Source organism: Copadichromis virginalis, linkage group LG4, assembly GCF_057382275.1.
Source record: "Copadichromis virginalis isolate Kocher_CV1m ecotype Utaka linkage group LG4, C_Virginalis_male_GT1.1, whole genome shotgun sequence".
Taxonomy (NCBI): Eukaryota; Metazoa; Chordata; class Actinopteri; order Cichliformes; family Cichlidae; genus Copadichromis; species Copadichromis virginalis.
In genome coordinates this window covers 36,747,493-36,765,619 of record NC_140621.1, presented here as the reverse complement: position 1 = coordinate 36,765,619, position 18,127 = coordinate 36,747,493, and the positions used below count along the sequence as shown (strand labels likewise).

At 44.7% G+C, this 18,127-nt stretch overlaps 2 protein-coding genes across 3 annotated transcripts; one reads left to right on the top strand and one right to left on the bottom strand.

The window, feature by feature from the left end:
• Positions 1-301: 301 nt before the first annotated feature.
• Positions 302-17,413, top strand: syngr1a (synaptogyrin 1a). 2 transcript variants are annotated; one of them, XM_085455290.1, is made up of 4 exons: positions 302-670; positions 3,764-4,001; positions 4,096-4,241; positions 15,941-17,413. In XM_085455290.1, exons 1-4 carry the CDS (start codon positions 569-571, stop codon positions 16,061-16,063), a joined length of 609 nt encoding a protein of 202 aa, XP_085311416.1. In that variant the 5' UTR covers positions 302-568; the 3' UTR covers positions 16,064-17,413. The 2 variants fall into 2 exon arrangements, with proteins under 2 accessions (XP_085311416.1, XP_085311415.1); XM_085455289.1 differs by lacking the exon at positions 15,941-17,413 and adding an exon at positions 4,467-4,850 and having other exon boundaries at positions 305-670.
• Positions 6,623-8,983, bottom strand: LOC146712130 (E3 SUMO-protein ligase ZBED1-like). Its single transcript, XM_085455499.1, has 2 exons — positions 7,870-8,983; positions 6,623-7,706 (listed from the first exon to the last, which is right to left on the bottom strand). The coding sequence occupies exons 1-2, from the start codon at positions 8,934-8,936 to the stop codon at positions 7,031-7,033; spliced, it is 1,743 nt and encodes a 580-aa protein (XP_085311625.1). The 5' UTR covers positions 8,937-8,983; the 3' UTR covers positions 6,623-7,030.
• Positions 17,414-18,127: the final 714 nt, after the last annotated feature.

Here is an 18,127-nt window from a genome sequence, read left to right as displayed (position 1 = left end):
CCCTCAACCACACCATCAGGGACAATCAAGCTGATGGTTGATCTCCAGACTGGACAATGAAGATGGGAGGTCTTCCTCAGAGCCGCCGCCATGATATCCCGGTCTGTGAGTTCATCACTGTAAACCTCTAATCGCTGGGATTTACAAAGCTACTGGGAAGGAAGGAAGGAAGGAAAGAGGAGACAGACATGAGTAGTTTTCCACCCTGAGTTCTGCCTCACAGGCAGCTCCTCCTCTCAGGCAGAGTAACGCCTCCTTCACTATGGTTGGATAGCTGTGGCCGCTTCCTCTGATTGGTGCAGCAGTGGCCACCCTGTGAGTCGGTGCGGGGGGGGCTAAAGGCTGTTGTGCAGTGAGGGAGGATGAAGAGGATTACTACAGATTACAGAGTAGTTTATAACAGCAGAGAAGAAGAAGAGAGAGGCACACCCAAACCAACTGAGCCTACTGGCCTGACTGGGCCTGTCCTGATGCAGTGAACTGGAACCAGTCTGTTTGCGACTAACTGGACTTGGCTGGGTTCTGGAGGGTTGGGGTGGACTGCAGTGGTCTGAGGAAGAGGAAGTGGATGGATGGTTTCCAGGCATACGGGGCGGGGAAGGCCGGCGGAGCGTTCGACCCTGCGACCTTCATCAGGCAGCCGCAGACTGTCGTTAGGATCCTGTGCTGGGTAAGTCCTGTGATGTCATAATTATGTCATAGATGGGTCTCTAAACAAACCAATCATTAGTGTTATGGACAAACCTGAGAGGTCTCACGGTGCCATCCAATCAGATCCAAGAAGCTGTGGTGTCATGTGACAGGCTCACCTGTTTTATCTTAGAGCGTTCAGGTGAGTTCACGTTCTCTCAGAGTCTCATCTGCTGAACGCACAGTCTCACATCCGCGCTGGTGCCTGGCCCCCTCCCTGAATGCCTTCCTCTCAAAACATGCCCCACATGTTCCCCAACACGTGTTTTAAGCTCCCTCCAGCAGGGGGATGAATGTCTGACAGGTTAGAGTAAATCCAGCAAAGTGAGGCAGAAAAAATTTAAATGGAGTCCCGAATTGTCCGAATTCTGAATGAAGTCTGAGGTTTGACAGAACCTCTTAGATCTGTCGTTCTGATCCAGTTCAGGTGAGTCTGGGTCCACCTGGTCTGCTGATGTCCATCCTCCTCTGATGTGCCTCTGACCTGAGAGATGATGGAAGTAAAACTTCAGGAGATCAGCATCTTCACAAATGTCTGCCTGTTCTGATGTTTAAGTGATCAGCCTTTGTGTTAATGTGTGACTGAGGGGCTCTGGTTCTGGTCGGTTCTCTCTCTGTTTGGGGTCAGCTGTCACTTTACTGGCTGCTGGGTCCTGAGAGTCCTTTGTGATTCAGTCATGAGATTGGTGTTAAAATTCCTGGGGCTCAACACAAGACTGCTCAAACAAAACCTCACTGTTTGACTCTGCAGCCACTCTGATTGGACAGCTCAGGAGAGAGACTGCCATGATTGGATAGAAACATGCAGTCCTCCACGCCTCCATAGCACAGGATGGAAGAGGTAATTGTGGAGCTGGGAGGTGTATGCTGCAGGGTAACAGCTGCTTGCTGGTTAAAGGTCACATGGAGCTCTGTTAGGTCCAGCTGTACATGATTGATTGTTTAAAAGCTGAAAACCTTCCTTTATTAACAGGTTTCTGATGTGAAATATTTACAGATCTACAGACGCTATTCAAGGACCACAAATAAAACACTCTCCAAAACTGTGATTGTCTTTGTATAAATGTATTAAAGTGTGACAGGAGCCGTGTATCCACTCGAGCTGCGCTGTGTTGATAGCATTTTTAATGACTGCAGTGCTTTCTTTGAGGAAGTCATCAGACTGCATGTGATCATGCCCACTCTGCTTCCAGAATCCAGCCATGGCACAAAAACATCAAACCTTGATGCCAAGGACATACCGTCCTGTTGCTAAGTTAACTTTCATTTTACAACAGCAGTCGGGTCCCAGCTCAGGCGAGAAACAGGAACTGTTTCAGTCGGGCCTCAGAGCCATTCATAGCACCGAAACTGTTAACAGTGACCTGCTACTCACATAATAGTCAGGTTAAAATAGAAAGCTGATTCTGACTGATACCACGGATGATAAAGTGTTCTCAGCTCACCTCAAACACTGTCAAATCAAATCAAAGCAGCTCAACAAACATCAGCAAACACACAAACTGTGTGCGTGCAGTTTGTCCCACAGTGTGTTGCAGCTAACGTCCAGCTGCTTATTTGTCAGGGACAGAAAAGACAGAGAGCTACGTTCACTCAGAGATGGAGACAGATAAGAAAGGAGGAGAGGAAGCAGAGAGCTTAGAGTCAAAGGAAGGATGCTCATTTAAAGCTCACATGGAAGTGTTGTTAAATCTGTACTTTAAACCTAAACTTTTACTTGAGTAAAAAAGTTGCTTCAGTACTTAAACTTTTACTGGAGTATTTTTTAACACAGGTTCAAAATACTCCAGCAGCTCGAGTAGAAGTACAGCAGCTCCAGCAATGGTGCTGCCGTACTTCTACTTAAATAAAGAATGTTCCTACTTTGCTATCTCTGATGAAAGCAAATTCACACCAAGGAGTCCTGCTCTCAAAAACTGACATAGATAACCCTGCTGGATCTAAAAAATAAGTGCTTAACATTTTTAAACCGTGATTAGTGCCATCTTGTGTTACAGCACAGTGTGACATCACTGGGTTGGTTGGTTGCTGCTAATAGATTTGGGTTTTTTTATGTTCCAGTTTATTTTTTTTTCATTGCCTCACCAAACTCCTCCCACACCCGAGATTTTGCTTGGGAGAGACCCCAGTCCACAGGATCTTCACCTCCGTCTTCCAGTAAAGCTTCGACAGCATTCCAAGGCAGACTGAGGACATTGAGTCCAAATGGACCATGTTCAGCACATTGCTGGAGCTGCTGCACTGAGCTGCATCCACAAGGTGGTGGAGTCCATCATGCAGAAGGAGCTGTATGGAGCTCGGTTAGCCTGTGGGACTTCGAAAGCAGTCGATAGGTACCGACAGGCCTAGCAGAAAGCGGCTTGGGCAGTGGCCGACGCATAAACTCCTGTGTGGGAGGAGTTCGGAGAGGCCATGGAAAAAGACATTCTGTGTGCCTCAAAGAATCCACCATTTCTCTCTTTGAGCCACTGATCTCCCATTGGCTGTTCCCGCTGAAACTCTGTCTGCCCCCTGCTGTCCTCTGTTGATGGCCTGGTAATGGTTCCGTGTCTGCGTTTGCTTTTTCATGTAATATGTAATTTCATGCATGTTTATAGGTTGTTGGGTTTATTTTTGAGAGAGAAGACAAATATGCTCAAAGTGCATTTATAAAAAAGAATATTAAGCAGATAAAGGTTCAAGATAAAAATGGCTGCTGTGTCTCTTTGGTCACTCAGGAGACCCAAAAGAAAGAAAGAGCCCCACACCCAGCCAGTAAACAGTGTTACTGCGGGTCACAGAAACAGAACGTTAACGTGATTGGTCAAAACTGTTGAGCGTGGCCTTGACATCTGACGTCAGCTCATGTTTCTTCCTCTGCGCCTTTCTAGACATCTCCTTATGTGGAGATGACGCTCTCATTACCATACCAAATCCTGTTCATGTGGATGTAGTGTTTTCAGAGGCAAAACGAACAAATTATGAGATATATAGCCTTAAATATAAAATTACATTCTAACAAGGTCAGTACACTTTGATCAGTAAAAGCTGTGTTTAAACTTGCTCATTAATAAACTTTACTTCCTCGCTCCAGCTCTTCTCCATCGTCATCCTCGGCTGCGTTGCTAACGAGGGCTATGTCAACAGGCCAGAGGAGGTGGAGCCGTATTGCATCTTCAACCGCAACCAGAACGCCTGCAACTATGGCATCACCATGGGAACATTGGGGTTCCTATGCAGCGCTGCTTTCCTAGCACTGGATGTTTACTTCCCCCAGATCAGCGGCGTGAAGGACAGGAAGAAGGCCGTCATGGCTGACATTGTAGTGTCAGGTGAGTGTCCATCTCCTGTGCTTTGTAGTCGGTGGGATTAGGCACGTGTGTTTTGTGCATTTTGTTAAATGTGGTTCCTCCGTGCTGTGTGCAGCTCTATGGGCCTTCATCTGGTTTGTGGGCTTCTGTTTTCTGGCCAATCAGTGGCAGGTCTCTAAAAAAGAGGACAATCCTCTGAACGAAGGAGCCGACGCAGCCAGAGCAACCATTGTTTTCTCCTTCTTTTCCATCTTCACCTGGGTAAGTATGTGAAGGCTTCCACTGCTGCCACCTGCTGGTCAGACTACTGCACAAACACGTTTATTTAGAAATATTTAAACCCTTGCACATGTATAAGATATGTTGTGTACATGTAACAAACAACTCATATGATTCTGTTTCCTTCTGTCTGTGTTGTCGTATGTGTGTTGTGTCCCATGTCATGTGATGTGCCTTATGTCATGTGATGTGACGTGTTGTATGTAGGGCGGTCTCACTCTGCTGTCTCTGGAGCGTCTGAAGAGAGTCTCCTTTGAGGAAGAATACAACAAACTGTTCAGCTCTCCTCTTGCCTGAAACTCAAACCTTACTTGACTTGTCTCTTTTAGTTAATCAGGGGCGAGCCTTCATGTGCTTTCTGTTTCCTCCTCATAGCTCAGTCTGAACTCTTATTCTAAGTGCCTTACTGTCGCTGCGGTAACTGAGTCATTCATGAACTATGTTGTGCGTTTTCTTTTTGCAGTGATGTCGTTGTGTGTGATGTGATATCACCATGTACTTTGGTGTATGAAGATCTAATAAAGTGACATTAAGATTAACATATTAAAAGTAGAAGCATGGTCCATGGAGAGACAATGGACTGCTCCCTGCTGCTGGCTGTCACCTGGTCGGGTTTATGTGCAACACTAAAGAACAAACTTACTGTACTAAGCAAAACTCTTGAGTCATTCTTAGGATAGCTAAGAATAGATGCGGTGATTTATTGAAACCTGTGCAAACGTATGTGGAATACAGTAAATGAGTTTGAATGATTCTAACGAGCTTGAAAGTGAATAGTTGGTGTGAGCAGCTTCATCCTTCAGCTCCATCTGAACGCTCTAAGCAACTCTCTCATCTCTACGAGGATCTTCAGAAATAGCTCTCCAGGCTTCCAGAAGGACATTCAAAGCTCCTGTTTGGATGTTTCTGCCTTTTGTCCTCTGTCAGGGTGATTCCACGCTGCTTCAGTAATGGAATCAGAATATCTTTATTGTCCTTATAACATGTGCAATGAACAGAACAATGGTAAATGGCCTGTATTTATATAGCGCTTTACTAGTCCCTAAGGACCCCAAAGCGCTTTACACATCCAGTCATCCACACATTCACACACTGGTGATGGCAGCTACATTGTAGCCACAGCCACCCTGGGGCACACTGACAGAGGCGAGGCTGCCGGACACTGGCACCACCGGGCCCTCTGACCACCACCAGTTGGCAACAGGTGAAGTGTCTTGCCCAAGGACACAACGGCCGAGACTCTCCAAGCCGGGACTCGAACCGGCAACCTTCCGATTACAAGGCGAACTCCCAACTCTTGAGCCACGATCGCCCGATGAACAAGAATAAATATTAAAAAAAAGGAAAAAGAATACAGTCAGACAAATCACAGTTTGATATTTTTTCGATAGAAAAAAAAGGTTCATGCCTTTTTAATTTCTCATTTATTAAAATTATAAATATATATTTTAACTCAAAAGTACAGTTTTTAAATTTAATGTTGCTGAAATAACAGAGTAATAAAAAAATAAATCTATCTGATGGAGAAATCACTCATCTTTGGAAAAGAGAGTTTATTACAGAGAAATGTCTCTTTCCAAAATAAAAGCTCTACTATACGCTTCTTCTGGGCTATATTCTCAGCAGCATATTAAACATATCAGGTCCCCATAAGGAGAATCATGTGCTAACGGCTGTCTAAATGACTTGGGTAAAGTTAGTAGCAGGCGTGCTTGTTGTTTTTGTCTGCTTCCACTTGTCTTTGCACTAGGATGATGTCGGAGTAAATGTGCAGTCATATTCGTTGTGTTCCCACTAGTGCTGTCAGCGTTAATCTGAAATGACGTTAACGCCACAACACGGCAAATCTCCGTTAACGAGCTACCGCGGATCGCCCCGTGCATGGGGGTTGGACGGCCAACACGTTAACGAGCTAACTGCACTAACGCACTAGTTCCCACCAATATAATTGAGCATTGCGTGGCACATCCAACATACTGTTTTACTTTTGTCCATGACGCGCTTACCTTCAGGGTCATACGTCACATGAAAACCAAAATAGTTCCAAACGCCAGATCTGAATGAGGGTGAGGGAGGTTCAATTTGCCATGTTGCAAGCAGAGCTTAACTTCTGTCTCGCTAGCTTGCCCTGCGCTCAGTGAATCTGCGTTCGACTACTCCGCCTAGGCTGCACTGTCGAGCGCAGATCCACTGAGCGCTCAACACAGACAGCATCGTCAGAAGGAAAGTTGATAAAATAAATTACAAATTTTGTATTGTTCGATACATATGCGTACCGAACCGAAAGCACTGTATCGAACGGTTCAATATCGATACGAGTATTGTTGCACCCCTAATAAATATATATATATATATTAGTGCTGTCAATAGATTAAAAAAAATTAACTAACTAATCTCACAATTTTCTGTTATTAATTGCGATTAATCTCAATTACTTTATTAATAGCCTGGCTCCAATTACATTTTTTTTATTCTTTATATTTTAAGATTGTAACAGACATTTATGCAACACAATGAAGTAAATGCAGAATAAACACAAAGAATGTATGCTGAAATTCAAAGAGAATTTTAATAGTTTTCATCAATCTTTAACACAGTGAAAACTTACAAAAAACCTTTAAGGCCATCAACAGTGACTGAACCCAGGCCTACAGGTTAAAGTGAATATCATAACAATAAAGGGTGCACAAAACTCAGTATTTAAAACACAAAAAGACACAGCTGAAAACCCAGAATGTTGAACATTTTTCACTTCAAAGGAGCAATCTGGATTAGTCCTTCTTTGCACTCAGCCAGTTACTGAGGCAGACTATTCTGTTTACATTGTCTGATGACAAAGAAGCACGCTTCTTTTGAATGATGTGACCTGAGAGTGAGAATAATCTCTCACAAGGCACTGTGGTTGCAGGGGTTGACAGGTACTTGCGTGCAATAGGTGCCAGCCTGGCATGTGCTCCTTCTCTCTTTAACCACCACTGTAGTGGACACTCTCCTATGTCAATTTTGGGCTCTGCTTTGTACAGATTCAGACAGCAGTCTATAGCATCTTCCTCTTCCTCTTTATCTGAATCAGGAGAACCCAGCAAGCAGATGGACATCTTGCTCTTCTTTGGTGAGGGTTCCTCTGTTGTCTGAGCAGATGGTTGGTGTGCATCCGTCTCTGACATCAGAAGGTCATGTACTGATGCCCACACCTCTCTTCTTTCATCTTTGGAAAGGCATTTAAGATCTTTAAACCTGGGATCAAGGGCAGTAGCGATCTTCAGCCATGTGAGATTGCTGCTGTCCCTCCGCTGAGCTAGGTCTGTGGTAAAAATCTTCTTAAACCTCAAAACGTAGACTGGGTCATCATCTGAGGGCTCCATAATCCTGAACAAATGACACAAGGCTGGCAACACCATGGAACAAGAGACATACCGCTCTCCTCCCAGCAGTTCGGTAACATATCTGCAATAGAAAGATCAAGTCTGTATTTTTCTATTAATCACACAGAGACAAACATAAAAACTACATATGAAAATACACAGAGAGGTTGAGGTGGAGAACATACTTGAAAACAAAGCTAGAATGCAAAGATAGACACACAATCATGAGAAACAAAATGATTTACCTGCAAGGTTCCAGTAGTTCCTCCAGCTTTTGCAGTCTGTCAAGCTCCTGGTCAGTCAACATAGTCACCTTGCTGTTTTGTTGAGTCAGGATGGTGGTCAGCCCAAATTTGTTTCTCTGGATCCGCTTGATCATCTCTAGGGTGGAGTTCCATCTTGTTGGAACGTCCTGAACAAGCGGTTCTGTTTGATGTCCATGTGCAGCTTGCTGTGCCTTTAATTCCTGAGCGTTTGCTGGACTATGCTTAAAATGTCCAACAATCTTGCGACATTTGGCCAGAGCCCTTTCAAATGCGCTGTCATTAAGAGAAACTGTGACCGTTCTTTGCAGAATGTGGGCCATGCAGGGCATGTGTTCAAATGGAAGTAGTCTGGCGGCTGCAACCATGTTACGAGCACTGTCGGTGCCAAGCGTGGTTACCTTGTCCTTGATTTTCCATTCGTTTGCAACATTCAGAAAATGGTCAGCACACGCCTCAGCATAGTGTCTCTCTTCAGTTTTACTCACTGTTAGTGCAAACGATTGCATAGTCCAGTCGTTATCAATAAAATGCGCCATGACCCCCAAGTAATTATCGTTGTTCACCGAAGTCCAGTGGTCTCCGGTGAGAGCGACATTCCTTACTTGCACAAGCTTGCTGGACTGCTGAGCCCTCTGGTCCCCATACAAAGTGTGCAGTCTCGACACAATGGTTCCTCTCGAGGGCAGATTGTAACACTCATCTCCTGATGCAGCACGAATGACTTCTCTCAGTCCATCATCTTCTACTATGCTAACTGGTCGGCAGTTTTTAGCTATCCAAACAACCAAGGAATTGGTTACCTTTTCTCTCACATTTTTTGTTATTCGTCCACAAGCACCATACTCCTGAAGCGTAGACTGGCGAGGTCCCGTAGAGGTGGATTCAGTTGGGTGTTTTGCTCTCAGGTGATACGCCAGTGATGAACTGCTTCTGTGGTACTTGAATTCAGCTTTGCAAATTGTGCATCTTACTCTCGTTTTGTCCAACAAGCCATCAGGCAACTTCTTAAAGAGAAACTTTCCACCCAAAAGTCCGCCCTCGTCCATGCTTGCGTGTGTTAGCTAGTGTTAGCTAGATAGTAGCATGGTGTCACTTCTTCTTCTAATCATTTCTGTCAGGCCAAACGCCAGCATAGCACACTGTTGCCCCCTCCTCCAGAGGTGCTCATGAATTTAAAGGTCTTAGATTACAGGAAATTAATAAAAAAACAAAATCAGCGTAAAATTTTTTTTAATGCATTAAACATTTCGCGTTGATCTTAACAATTAACGCAATAATTTTGACAGCACTAATATACATATATATATATATATATATATATATATATATATATATAAACACCCAGCACGCCCCTGCGGGCGGTTTATCCTTCAAGCTCGGGTCCTCTACCAGAGGCCTGGGAGCTTGAGGGTCCTGCGCAGTATCTTAGCTGTTCCCAGGACTGCGCTCTTCTGGACAGAGATCTCCGATGTTATTCCCGGGATCTGCTGGAGCCACTCGCCTAGCTTGGGAGTCACCGCACCTAGTGCTCCGATTACCACGGGGACCACCGTTACCTTCACCCTCCACATCCTCTCGAGCTCTTCTCTGAGCCCTTGGTATTTCTCCAGCTTCTCGTGTTCCTTCTTCCTGATATTGCTGTCATTCGGAACCGCTACATCGATCACTACGGCCGTCTGCTTCTGTTTGTCTACCACCACTATGTCCGGTTGGTTAGCCACCACCATTTTGTCCGTCTGTATCTGGAAGTCCCACAGGATCTTAGCTCGGTCATTCTCCACCACCCTTGGGGGCGTCTCCCATTTTGACCTCGGGACTTCCAGGTTATACTCGGCACAGATGTTCCTGTACACTATGCCGGCCACTTGGTTATGGCGTTCCATGTATGCCTTGCCTGCTAGCATCTTGCACCCTGCTGTTATGTGCTGGATTGTCTCTGGGGCATCTTTACACAGCCTGCACCTGGGGTCTTGGTGTGATAGACCCCAGCCTCTATGGATCTTGTGCTCCTCTGTAATATTCTAGATATTTATAATTGAGTTATTTGTATATTTGAGCTATTTCTTTTAATTTTTAAACTTTGTAATATATTGCAGTATTTAGTTCAGTCTGTTACTTGTATTGTCTTGGAGCAACTGTAACCACATAATTCCCTTGTCCAGCCACTGGTAGGATTCTGGATGTCAGCCACCTGCCGGTGGTACATTCCGTGCAGTGGGCTGTCCTTCCATGATGGCCCCTCCTATTACCCCTTGCTTCTTTTCTTTCTCCTGTTTCTTTCTTCGGTATTCACTGAACAGATGGTCAGTTGTGGCCATCTTCCTGATGTACTCATGGAGTATAGTTGGATAGTATCGAAGAGAGGAAAGGGCAATCAGAAATGAGCGGACATGGAGGATACCTACAAGTACCTGAGAATCCCACAGGCAAACGGGCAATCACTGCCTGCAGAGGGTCAGGCAAGTCCTGAAGAGTCAGCTGAACGGTAACAACAAGATCTGGGCAATCAACACCTATTCCCTGCCACTGATCCTGCTGGGATATTAAGCTGGCCAAAGGAGGAAATGGAAGCCACTGACATCAAGACCAGGAAGCTCCTGACCACGCATGGAGGGTTTCACCCCAAGTCCAGCAGCCTGAGGCTGTACGCTAAGCAGAAGGAAGGAGGCCGGGGACTGGTGAGTGTCAGCACCACGGTCCAGGATGACACAACAAACATCCATAAGTACATCAGGAAGATGGCCCCAACCAATTGTGTGCTCAGTGAATACCTCAGGCAGCAGAAACCCAAGAAAGAGGAGGAGCCATCGTGGAAGGACAGGCCACTATATGGCATGTACCAGACAGAAGACAGATAGAGGACCTCCAGAAATCCTACCAGTGGCTGGACAAAGCTGGACTGAAAGACAGCACAGAGGCACTAATTATGGCAGCACGGGAAGCAGCTCTGAGCACAAGATCCATAGAGGCTATCACACCAGGCAAGACCCCAGGTGCAGGCTGTGTAAAGATGCCCCTGAGACAATCCAGCACATAACAGCAGGGTGCAAGATGCTAGCAGGCAGGGCATACATGGAACGCCATAACCAAGTGGCCGGCATAGTGTACAGGAACATCTGTGCCGAGTATAACCTGGAAGTCCCGAGGTCAAAATGGGAGATGCCCCCAAGGGTGGTGGAGAATGACCGAGCTAATATCCTGTGGGACTTCGAGATACAGACAGACAAAATGGTGGTGGCTGACCAACCGGACATAGTGGTGGTAGACAAACATCAGAAGACGGCTGTAGTGATAGATGTAGCAGTTCCCAATGACAGCAACATCAGAAAGAAGGAAGACAAGAAGCAGGAGAAATACCAAGGGCTCAGAAAAGAGCTGGACGAGATGTGGAGGGAGAAGGTAACAGTGGAACATGCTTTATCCAAAGCTCACTCTCTGTGCATTCACTCGCTAATTTACATTCACAGTATTCACTCACTGCCTCTTTTGAGTTTTACTAGCTTAGCTTAGCTCATAGCGAAGTCGCTAGCAGCATGGCCTATTCACCTGTCCCTCCTGAACTTTCCTGCTCATTGTGTCAGATGTTTAGTTACTCCTCTGCCTCCTTTAGCAGTAAGGATACTTGTAACAAATGTAGCATATTTGCAGCTCTGGAGGCTAAGATCACTGAATTGGAGACTCGGCTTTGCACCCTTGATACACCTGTAGCTAGCCAGGCCCCTGCAGGCGGTGCACCCAAAGACAGCGTAGGTCCTGCTAGCTGTTCCTCGGCAGACCCCAAGCAGCTGGGGAAAGAGGGCGGCTGGGTGACGGTGAGGAAGAAGCATAGTCTTAAACAGAAGCTCCAGGTACACCACCAACCTGTTCATGTATGTAGCAGTTTTTCCCCACTTGGTGACACACCCACCGGGGGTCAAACTCTGGTAATTGGCGATTCTGTTCTCAGACATGTGAAGCTAGAGACACCGGCAACCATAGTCAATTGTCTTCCAGGGGCCAGAGCAGGTGACATTGGCGGAAATGTAAAACTGCTGGCTAAGGGTAAACGTAAATTCAGTAAAATCATAATTCACGTCGGCCGATTGACGGAACACCTGGTTATGTCAATTGGAGGTCACTAAAATCAATATTGAATCCATGTGTAACTTTGCCAAAACAATGTCGGACTCTGTAGTTTTCCCTGGTCCCCTCCCCAATCAGACCAGGAGTGACATGTTTAGCCGCATGTTCTCCTTAATGTAAGGAGCTTGGAAAGAAAAGCGTCTGGACTTCTTTGAGTTGCTTGAAGATGTTTCACCTCTCATCCGAGAAGCTTCTTCAGTTCTAAGGTCAAATGGTGGAGAGTCCCAGATTTAAACACAGTGGGAGTTTCCCCCCAAAGAGGAACAATGGACCCCCCTGATGATCCTCTACCTAATCACATGATCCAAGGTGTGAAAACGGGTGTGGGTCACAATCAGCCAGGGTTTCGAGTGGACTCATCCTGAAACCTGGCCCCACTCTATTATGTGATTTCCTGAGGTCAGATGGCCCAGGATGTGAGTGGGCGTTAAGGCGTCTGGGGAGGTCTGGGCATTCCTTGCTGCACTGTACAGCATACACCACATTGTTAAGTTTGTGTTTAGGAGTTTTGTGTTTGGGATGAAACAGTTTCTGTCTGAGTGTGTTGCTGGGTCTGAAATCTGGGTCTGATTTCCTTTATATGTAAAAGAAACACTTAAAACATGTGGTTATCCTAATTGGGCATTTATAAAGTCAGCAAAGAGGCACAGAAAAGAAGATCAGACACCAGCGAGGGAGGATAAGAAGGACAGACGCAACAACATTGTCATCCCCTATGTAGCCGGTGTATCAGAGAAACTCAGGAGAGTTTTCTCCAAGCACGACATCCCAGTGTATTTCAGACCCAGCAACACACTCAGACAAAAACTGGCTCACCCGAAAGACAAAACTCCTAAACACAAACTTAACAATGTGGTGTATGCTGTACAGTGCAGCGAGGAATGCCCAGACCTCTACATTGGAGAGACCAAACAGCCACTTCACAAGTGCATGGCACAACACAGAAGAGCCACCTCCACAGGACAAGACTCAGCAGTCCATCTGCATCTAAAGGTCAAAGGTCACTCTTTCGAGGATGCCAATGTTCACATTTTGGACAGAGAGGACAGATGGTTTGAAAGAGGAGTGAAAGAAGCATCTATGTCCACTGTGAGCGACCATCTTTGAACAGAGGCGGGGCTTACGACACCAACTGTCTGCCATCTATAATCCAGTTTTGAGTTCCCTCCCCAGACGCCTTAACGCCCACTCACATCCTGGGCCTTCTGACCTCAGGAAATCACATGATAGGGTGGGGCCAGGTTTCACAATGAGCTCACCCGAAACCCTGGCTGAATGTGACCCACACCCGTTTTTACACCTTGGCTCATGTGATTAGAGGATCATCAGGGGGTCCTTTGTCCCTCTTTGGGGGGATACTCCCACTGGGTTTAAATCTGGCACTCTCCACCATTTGACCTTAGAACTGAAGAAGCTTCTCGGATGAGAGGTGAAACGTTTTCAAGCAACTCAAAGAAGTCCAGACGCTTTTCTTTCCAAGCTCCTGTCATGGCTCGTAGGATGAGCTGTGTGGAATTGTTAAAGTACCCAAAATGCAGGCACTTCTGATGTGGGGAAGCTTTATTAAAGGAGGTGGAAAGTATACAAGGCAAGGGTGGCGAAAAACAGAACTGGGTAAACCTAAACTGGGAAAACTAAAGAGCAAACCATGAAATGATAACCAAACATGGAAAAGGACAGAGAGATGCAGACAGACGCAGGGAAACCACTAAGGATGACGGAGGAGATTAACGCAGACGAGCCAGCAACAGGCAGGAGAACACACAGGGCTTAAATACACGCAGCAGTAATCAAGGGATGGGAGACAGGACAGGAACACACCTCGGAGAAATCACAGCTGACGTGGCAAGGGAACTGTAAACTGAACACACTCACATAAGACAAGGACCTTCAGAATAAAACAGGAAACTTACAGACACAGAGGACCAGACAAGACACTGAACTTAACAGACAGACTCACGAGCAGACACAGTGACACCATGGACAGACAGAGGGAACATAGGCAGACATAAAACAAAACTCTTAACACATAGCAAACCTAAACAAGACATAACAGAATAAACAAGAACATAAAATAATATAAAGAAACACAAAACACTCAGTCCCCAGACTCAGGACCATGACAGCTACTTAGACTACGATGGCCTGGATGACTGAGAACCTTCACAGACATGTTCTCCTTAAATTGCTGGCTGTCTGAGTGGTGTCCCAGAAATGATGTGGGCTTCATAGATAATTGGCAAACCTGGAGGAAACCTGGTCTTGTTAGGAGAGATGGCATCCATCCCACTTTGGATGGAGCAGCTCTCATTTCTAGAAATATGGACAAATTTATTTAACCCCCCAAAATATGACTATCCAGAGTTGGGACCAGGAAGCAGAGTTGCAGTCTTACACACCTCTCTGCAGCTTCTCTCCTCCTGCTATCCCCCCCCCCCCAAAAAACCCATCTCCATAGAGACTGTGTCAGCTCCCAAACAGACAAAGTAACTAAAAACCAGCAACAAACAACTTAAACATAAACAATCACAAAGAAAGAACAATACAGTATCCACATCTGAACCAAAGAGTAAAACAGTGAAATGTGGATTATTAAATATTAGGTCTCTCTCCTCCAAGTCTCTGTTAGTACATGACTTAATAATTGATCAACAAATCGATTTACTCTGCCTTACAGAAACCTGCTTGCAGCAGGATGATTATGTTAGTTTAAATGAATCAACACCCCCGAGTCATTCTAACTACCAGAAACCTCGAAGCACAGGCCGAGGGGGAGGTGTGGCAGCAATTTTTCACACCAGCCTATTAACCCTTTAGAGCTGGTCGGAGCGGACACGCTCTGTTTTGCGTAACTATTTTTAAATCCCGGTAGCAGTGCAACCACGTAAGCTAGCGCAATAATTTTTTTTGCATATAAAACCGGAGGAGTTGTACTTACATCTTATGCCATCAGCTTGTCCTCGGTCACAGTTTCCTTCCACATATAGCTTTGCAAAAACTGCATAAAAAGCACTTGCAGCAACAAAAACATAATATTCCAGAAACACGCTTTGCCGATCCGATCAGCTGTTTGTATCACTTCCTACGTCCATCAGCGTGAACTATCGCATGTCCGGCATGACCTGCCCGAAACCGGAAGTGACGTCATTTTGAGGAAATGTAGTTTTTTTTACCATCGTGGCCTTATGAGCCTATACTTGTGTTTTTAAAAGTTATGTTTGACTTTATGACTTTCTGTGTCGTTTCTGGGATGCTTAGGACTCATATTGCACTGGTGGAAATATTTTATTTTGATGCATATGCTGTTATTTTGCAAATTTGCACTATAATATATTTTTTCGTTTTTCCTGCAGTATATGAAAATTGGTGTATCTCAAAAATAAAACTATGAAGACACTTAAAATAAATTTCCTTTGGTGGGAAACTAGTTTGTGCAACTTTTTTGTATTTACAGTTTTGAGGGATAAGCCTCTTAAATTTCTCTAACTAGAAATATATGTTAAAAAAACAAAAACGATTTTAAATTTTTTTGTAGTTTATTGCACTTTTTTGCAACTTATGTAATTACTATGCACTTAATGCAGACATATTATTAAAATGTGGGCTATAATGGTTGTATTGATGTATAGCAACTTGAAATGCTCCAAAAAATGGCTCCACAGCATGTAAAAATATAATATAAGCTCTGGCGGACTTGGTTCTATGGTAGGTCTTAAAGGGTTAATCAACCAAAGACCCAGACAGACTTTTAATTCATTTGAAAGCCTGATGCTTAGCCTCGTCCACCCCAGCTGTAAAACTCAGAAACCAGTCTTACTTGTTATCATCTATCGTCCACCTGGGCCTTACACAGAGATTTCTCTTAATTTTTATCTGATTATTGTGGTTGCTTTTAACAACCCCTAACATGCATGCTGTGTGTCTGCAGGTGCTGCAGAGCCTGCTTGCCATCCACAGGTTCAAATTGGGAGCCGACACCGTCATGTTCAACCAAGACTACGTGGATCCTAATCCACACGAACCCATGGAGGCCGCACCCAGGACTGAATAAATCCCTTCAGATGTGCTGGGTAGTTTTTGTTCGATGGATTTTTGTTCTTATGGTGCATTCAGGGACTCAACATAGGCACTTTCATTGAAAATGAGTTCCTCTGAATCAGCAGCCAATCACAGTCCAGAACATGAACAGAAACAACATGGCCAGAAATGATCTAAATCCTCCACTTCCTGCTGAAAAATCACTACCATTGTTGTACAAGCAGCTTCATGGTAAAAGGCTGATCACAGTTACTACACTTTTCAGAGACTTTTCTGCCCATTTTTAGCTTCAACCTCCTAAGACCCGAACTCTTCCACGGCATGCATTTTTAATTTCTCTTTGATATTTGGGCATATTGGGGCCCGATGAATGTAAAAACAAAGAATTACCAGATTTTTTTTTTACCTTATTTTTGTTTTTAAGAAAAATAAGAGCCGCATACGAGGATATTCGTTTAAAATTTTGATAGAACAGTAGCAGTATAATGTCCTCGTAAGTGAATATCAGGCCCTTGTAGAGCAAAATTGAGTAGTTTGGTCTAAATAACCCAAAATGTGATGTCCACATATGTGGACACAGGTCCTAGGAGGTTAAAACAGTCACAGCACCCCGTGCTGCTGCACCAAGCTAAGCACTAGTGATGTGTTGGTTGCGAACGAAATGGATCTTAGAGCCGACCCTTTGAAGTGAACGACGCGAGCCGGCTCCTTATTGGGAGCCGTGTTTTTTTTCTTTCTCTCACCCTCCCTCTCTCTGTCGCATTTTTTCCCGCTTCACTCCGCACGCGAGCCTTGTGCTTTGCGCTGAGCGGAGGGGGGAGGGCCGGTAGTTACACTCGCAGTAGCACAGGAACAGAGCGGGAGGGAGAGAGAGAGAAAGAGAGCAGGGACAACAACGTCACATTAGAAAGGTATAGTAATCATCCACAACTATTTTCAGTTGCGGATGATAAAGGATTCAGAAAGTTTATTCATGCACTGAATCCTATGTATACAGTTCCAAGCAGGAAAACATTCTCCCAAAAATCATGCCAGGCCTGTATGACAGAGAATGTGCATCTTCTTTTTGTTTTGCACATTTTAATTTATATTTTACTGTGTTGTGGTTTGCAGTGTTTTGTGTTGTTTCACTCTAAATTTGTTTAAAAGAAAAAGCTGAAAATTTAAATAGTTAAAAGTTGAAATCTAAATAGTTGCTTTTTGTATTTTATAATTGTTTTATTGCATTTTATGTGGCGTGAATAAATAAAAATAGATTTACGGTGGCCCCTAGAGACAAAGCACGTACAAACACCAAAACACGTACAATCGCTTTCAAGCCCCGCTGCAGGTACATCCACCGTGGGTTCCAGCGAAACCTCAATACCAATGACACTAACTCAATAGTGTCCATCTGGTCCAAAACTTGTCATCCTCCCTGCAAAACCGATCGGGGTGTTGTCCACAACATGCTGGTCCACCTTGTTAGGGCAGCTAAGCCTACTGTCACACATGGTAATTCCAGCATCAACTGCAGTCTATTAATCATCCACTCTCTTACTGGTAAGGGGCATCTCGTCCAGGATCTCCTCTCAGACCGTAAGTTGGATTTTTCTTTTGCCTGACTGAAACGAGGCAACAGCCTAATGATTTTGTTTCACTTAATTACTCCACTCCATCTGAGTTTGTTTATATCTAATACCTCGCAACTCCGGGAAGGGCAGCGGCCTCGCGATAATTCACCGCAAGCGCTGGAAAGTTCTCACCTGTCTCTGCCCCTGTCCATGAAGCCAGATAACACACACCAATTAGTTAAACTGCAGGAATGTCTTAAAGACATAAAGACCTGGATGGCCGCTAACTTTCTGCTTCTTAATTCAGATCAAACTGAGGTTATTGTACTCGGCCCTGAAAATCTTAGAAATATGGTATCTAAGCAGATTCTTACTCTGGATGGCATTACCTTGGCCTCCAGTAACACTGTGAGGAACCTTGGAGTCATTTTTGACCAGGGCATGTCCTTCAATGCACATATTAAACAAATATGTAAGACTGCGTTCTTCCATTTGTGCAACATCTCTAAAATTAGAAATATCCT

Excerpts from the sequence above, each read along its gene's own strand:
- syngr1a (XM_085455290.1), top strand. The coding sequence starts at position 569 with ATGGATGGTTTCCAGGCATACGGGGCGGGGAAGGCCGGCGGAGCGTTC. Across the intron at positions 671-3,763 it reads TCGTTAGGATCCTGTGCTGG|CTCTTCTCCATCGTCATCCT; the intron begins GTAAGTCCTGTG and ends TCCTCGCTCCAG. Across the intron at positions 4,242-15,940 it reads TCTTTTCCATCTTCACCTGG|GTGCTGCAGAGCCTGCTTGC; the intron begins GTAAGTATGTGA and ends GTGTGTCTGCAG.
- LOC146712130 (XM_085455499.1), bottom strand. The coding sequence starts at position 8,936 with ATGGACGAGGGCGGACTTTTGGGTGGAAAGTTTCTCTTTAAGAAGTTG. Across the intron at positions 7,707-7,869 it reads GAACTACTGGAACCTTGCAG|ATATGTTACCGAACTGCTGG; the intron begins GTAAATCATTTT and ends TTTCTATTGCAG.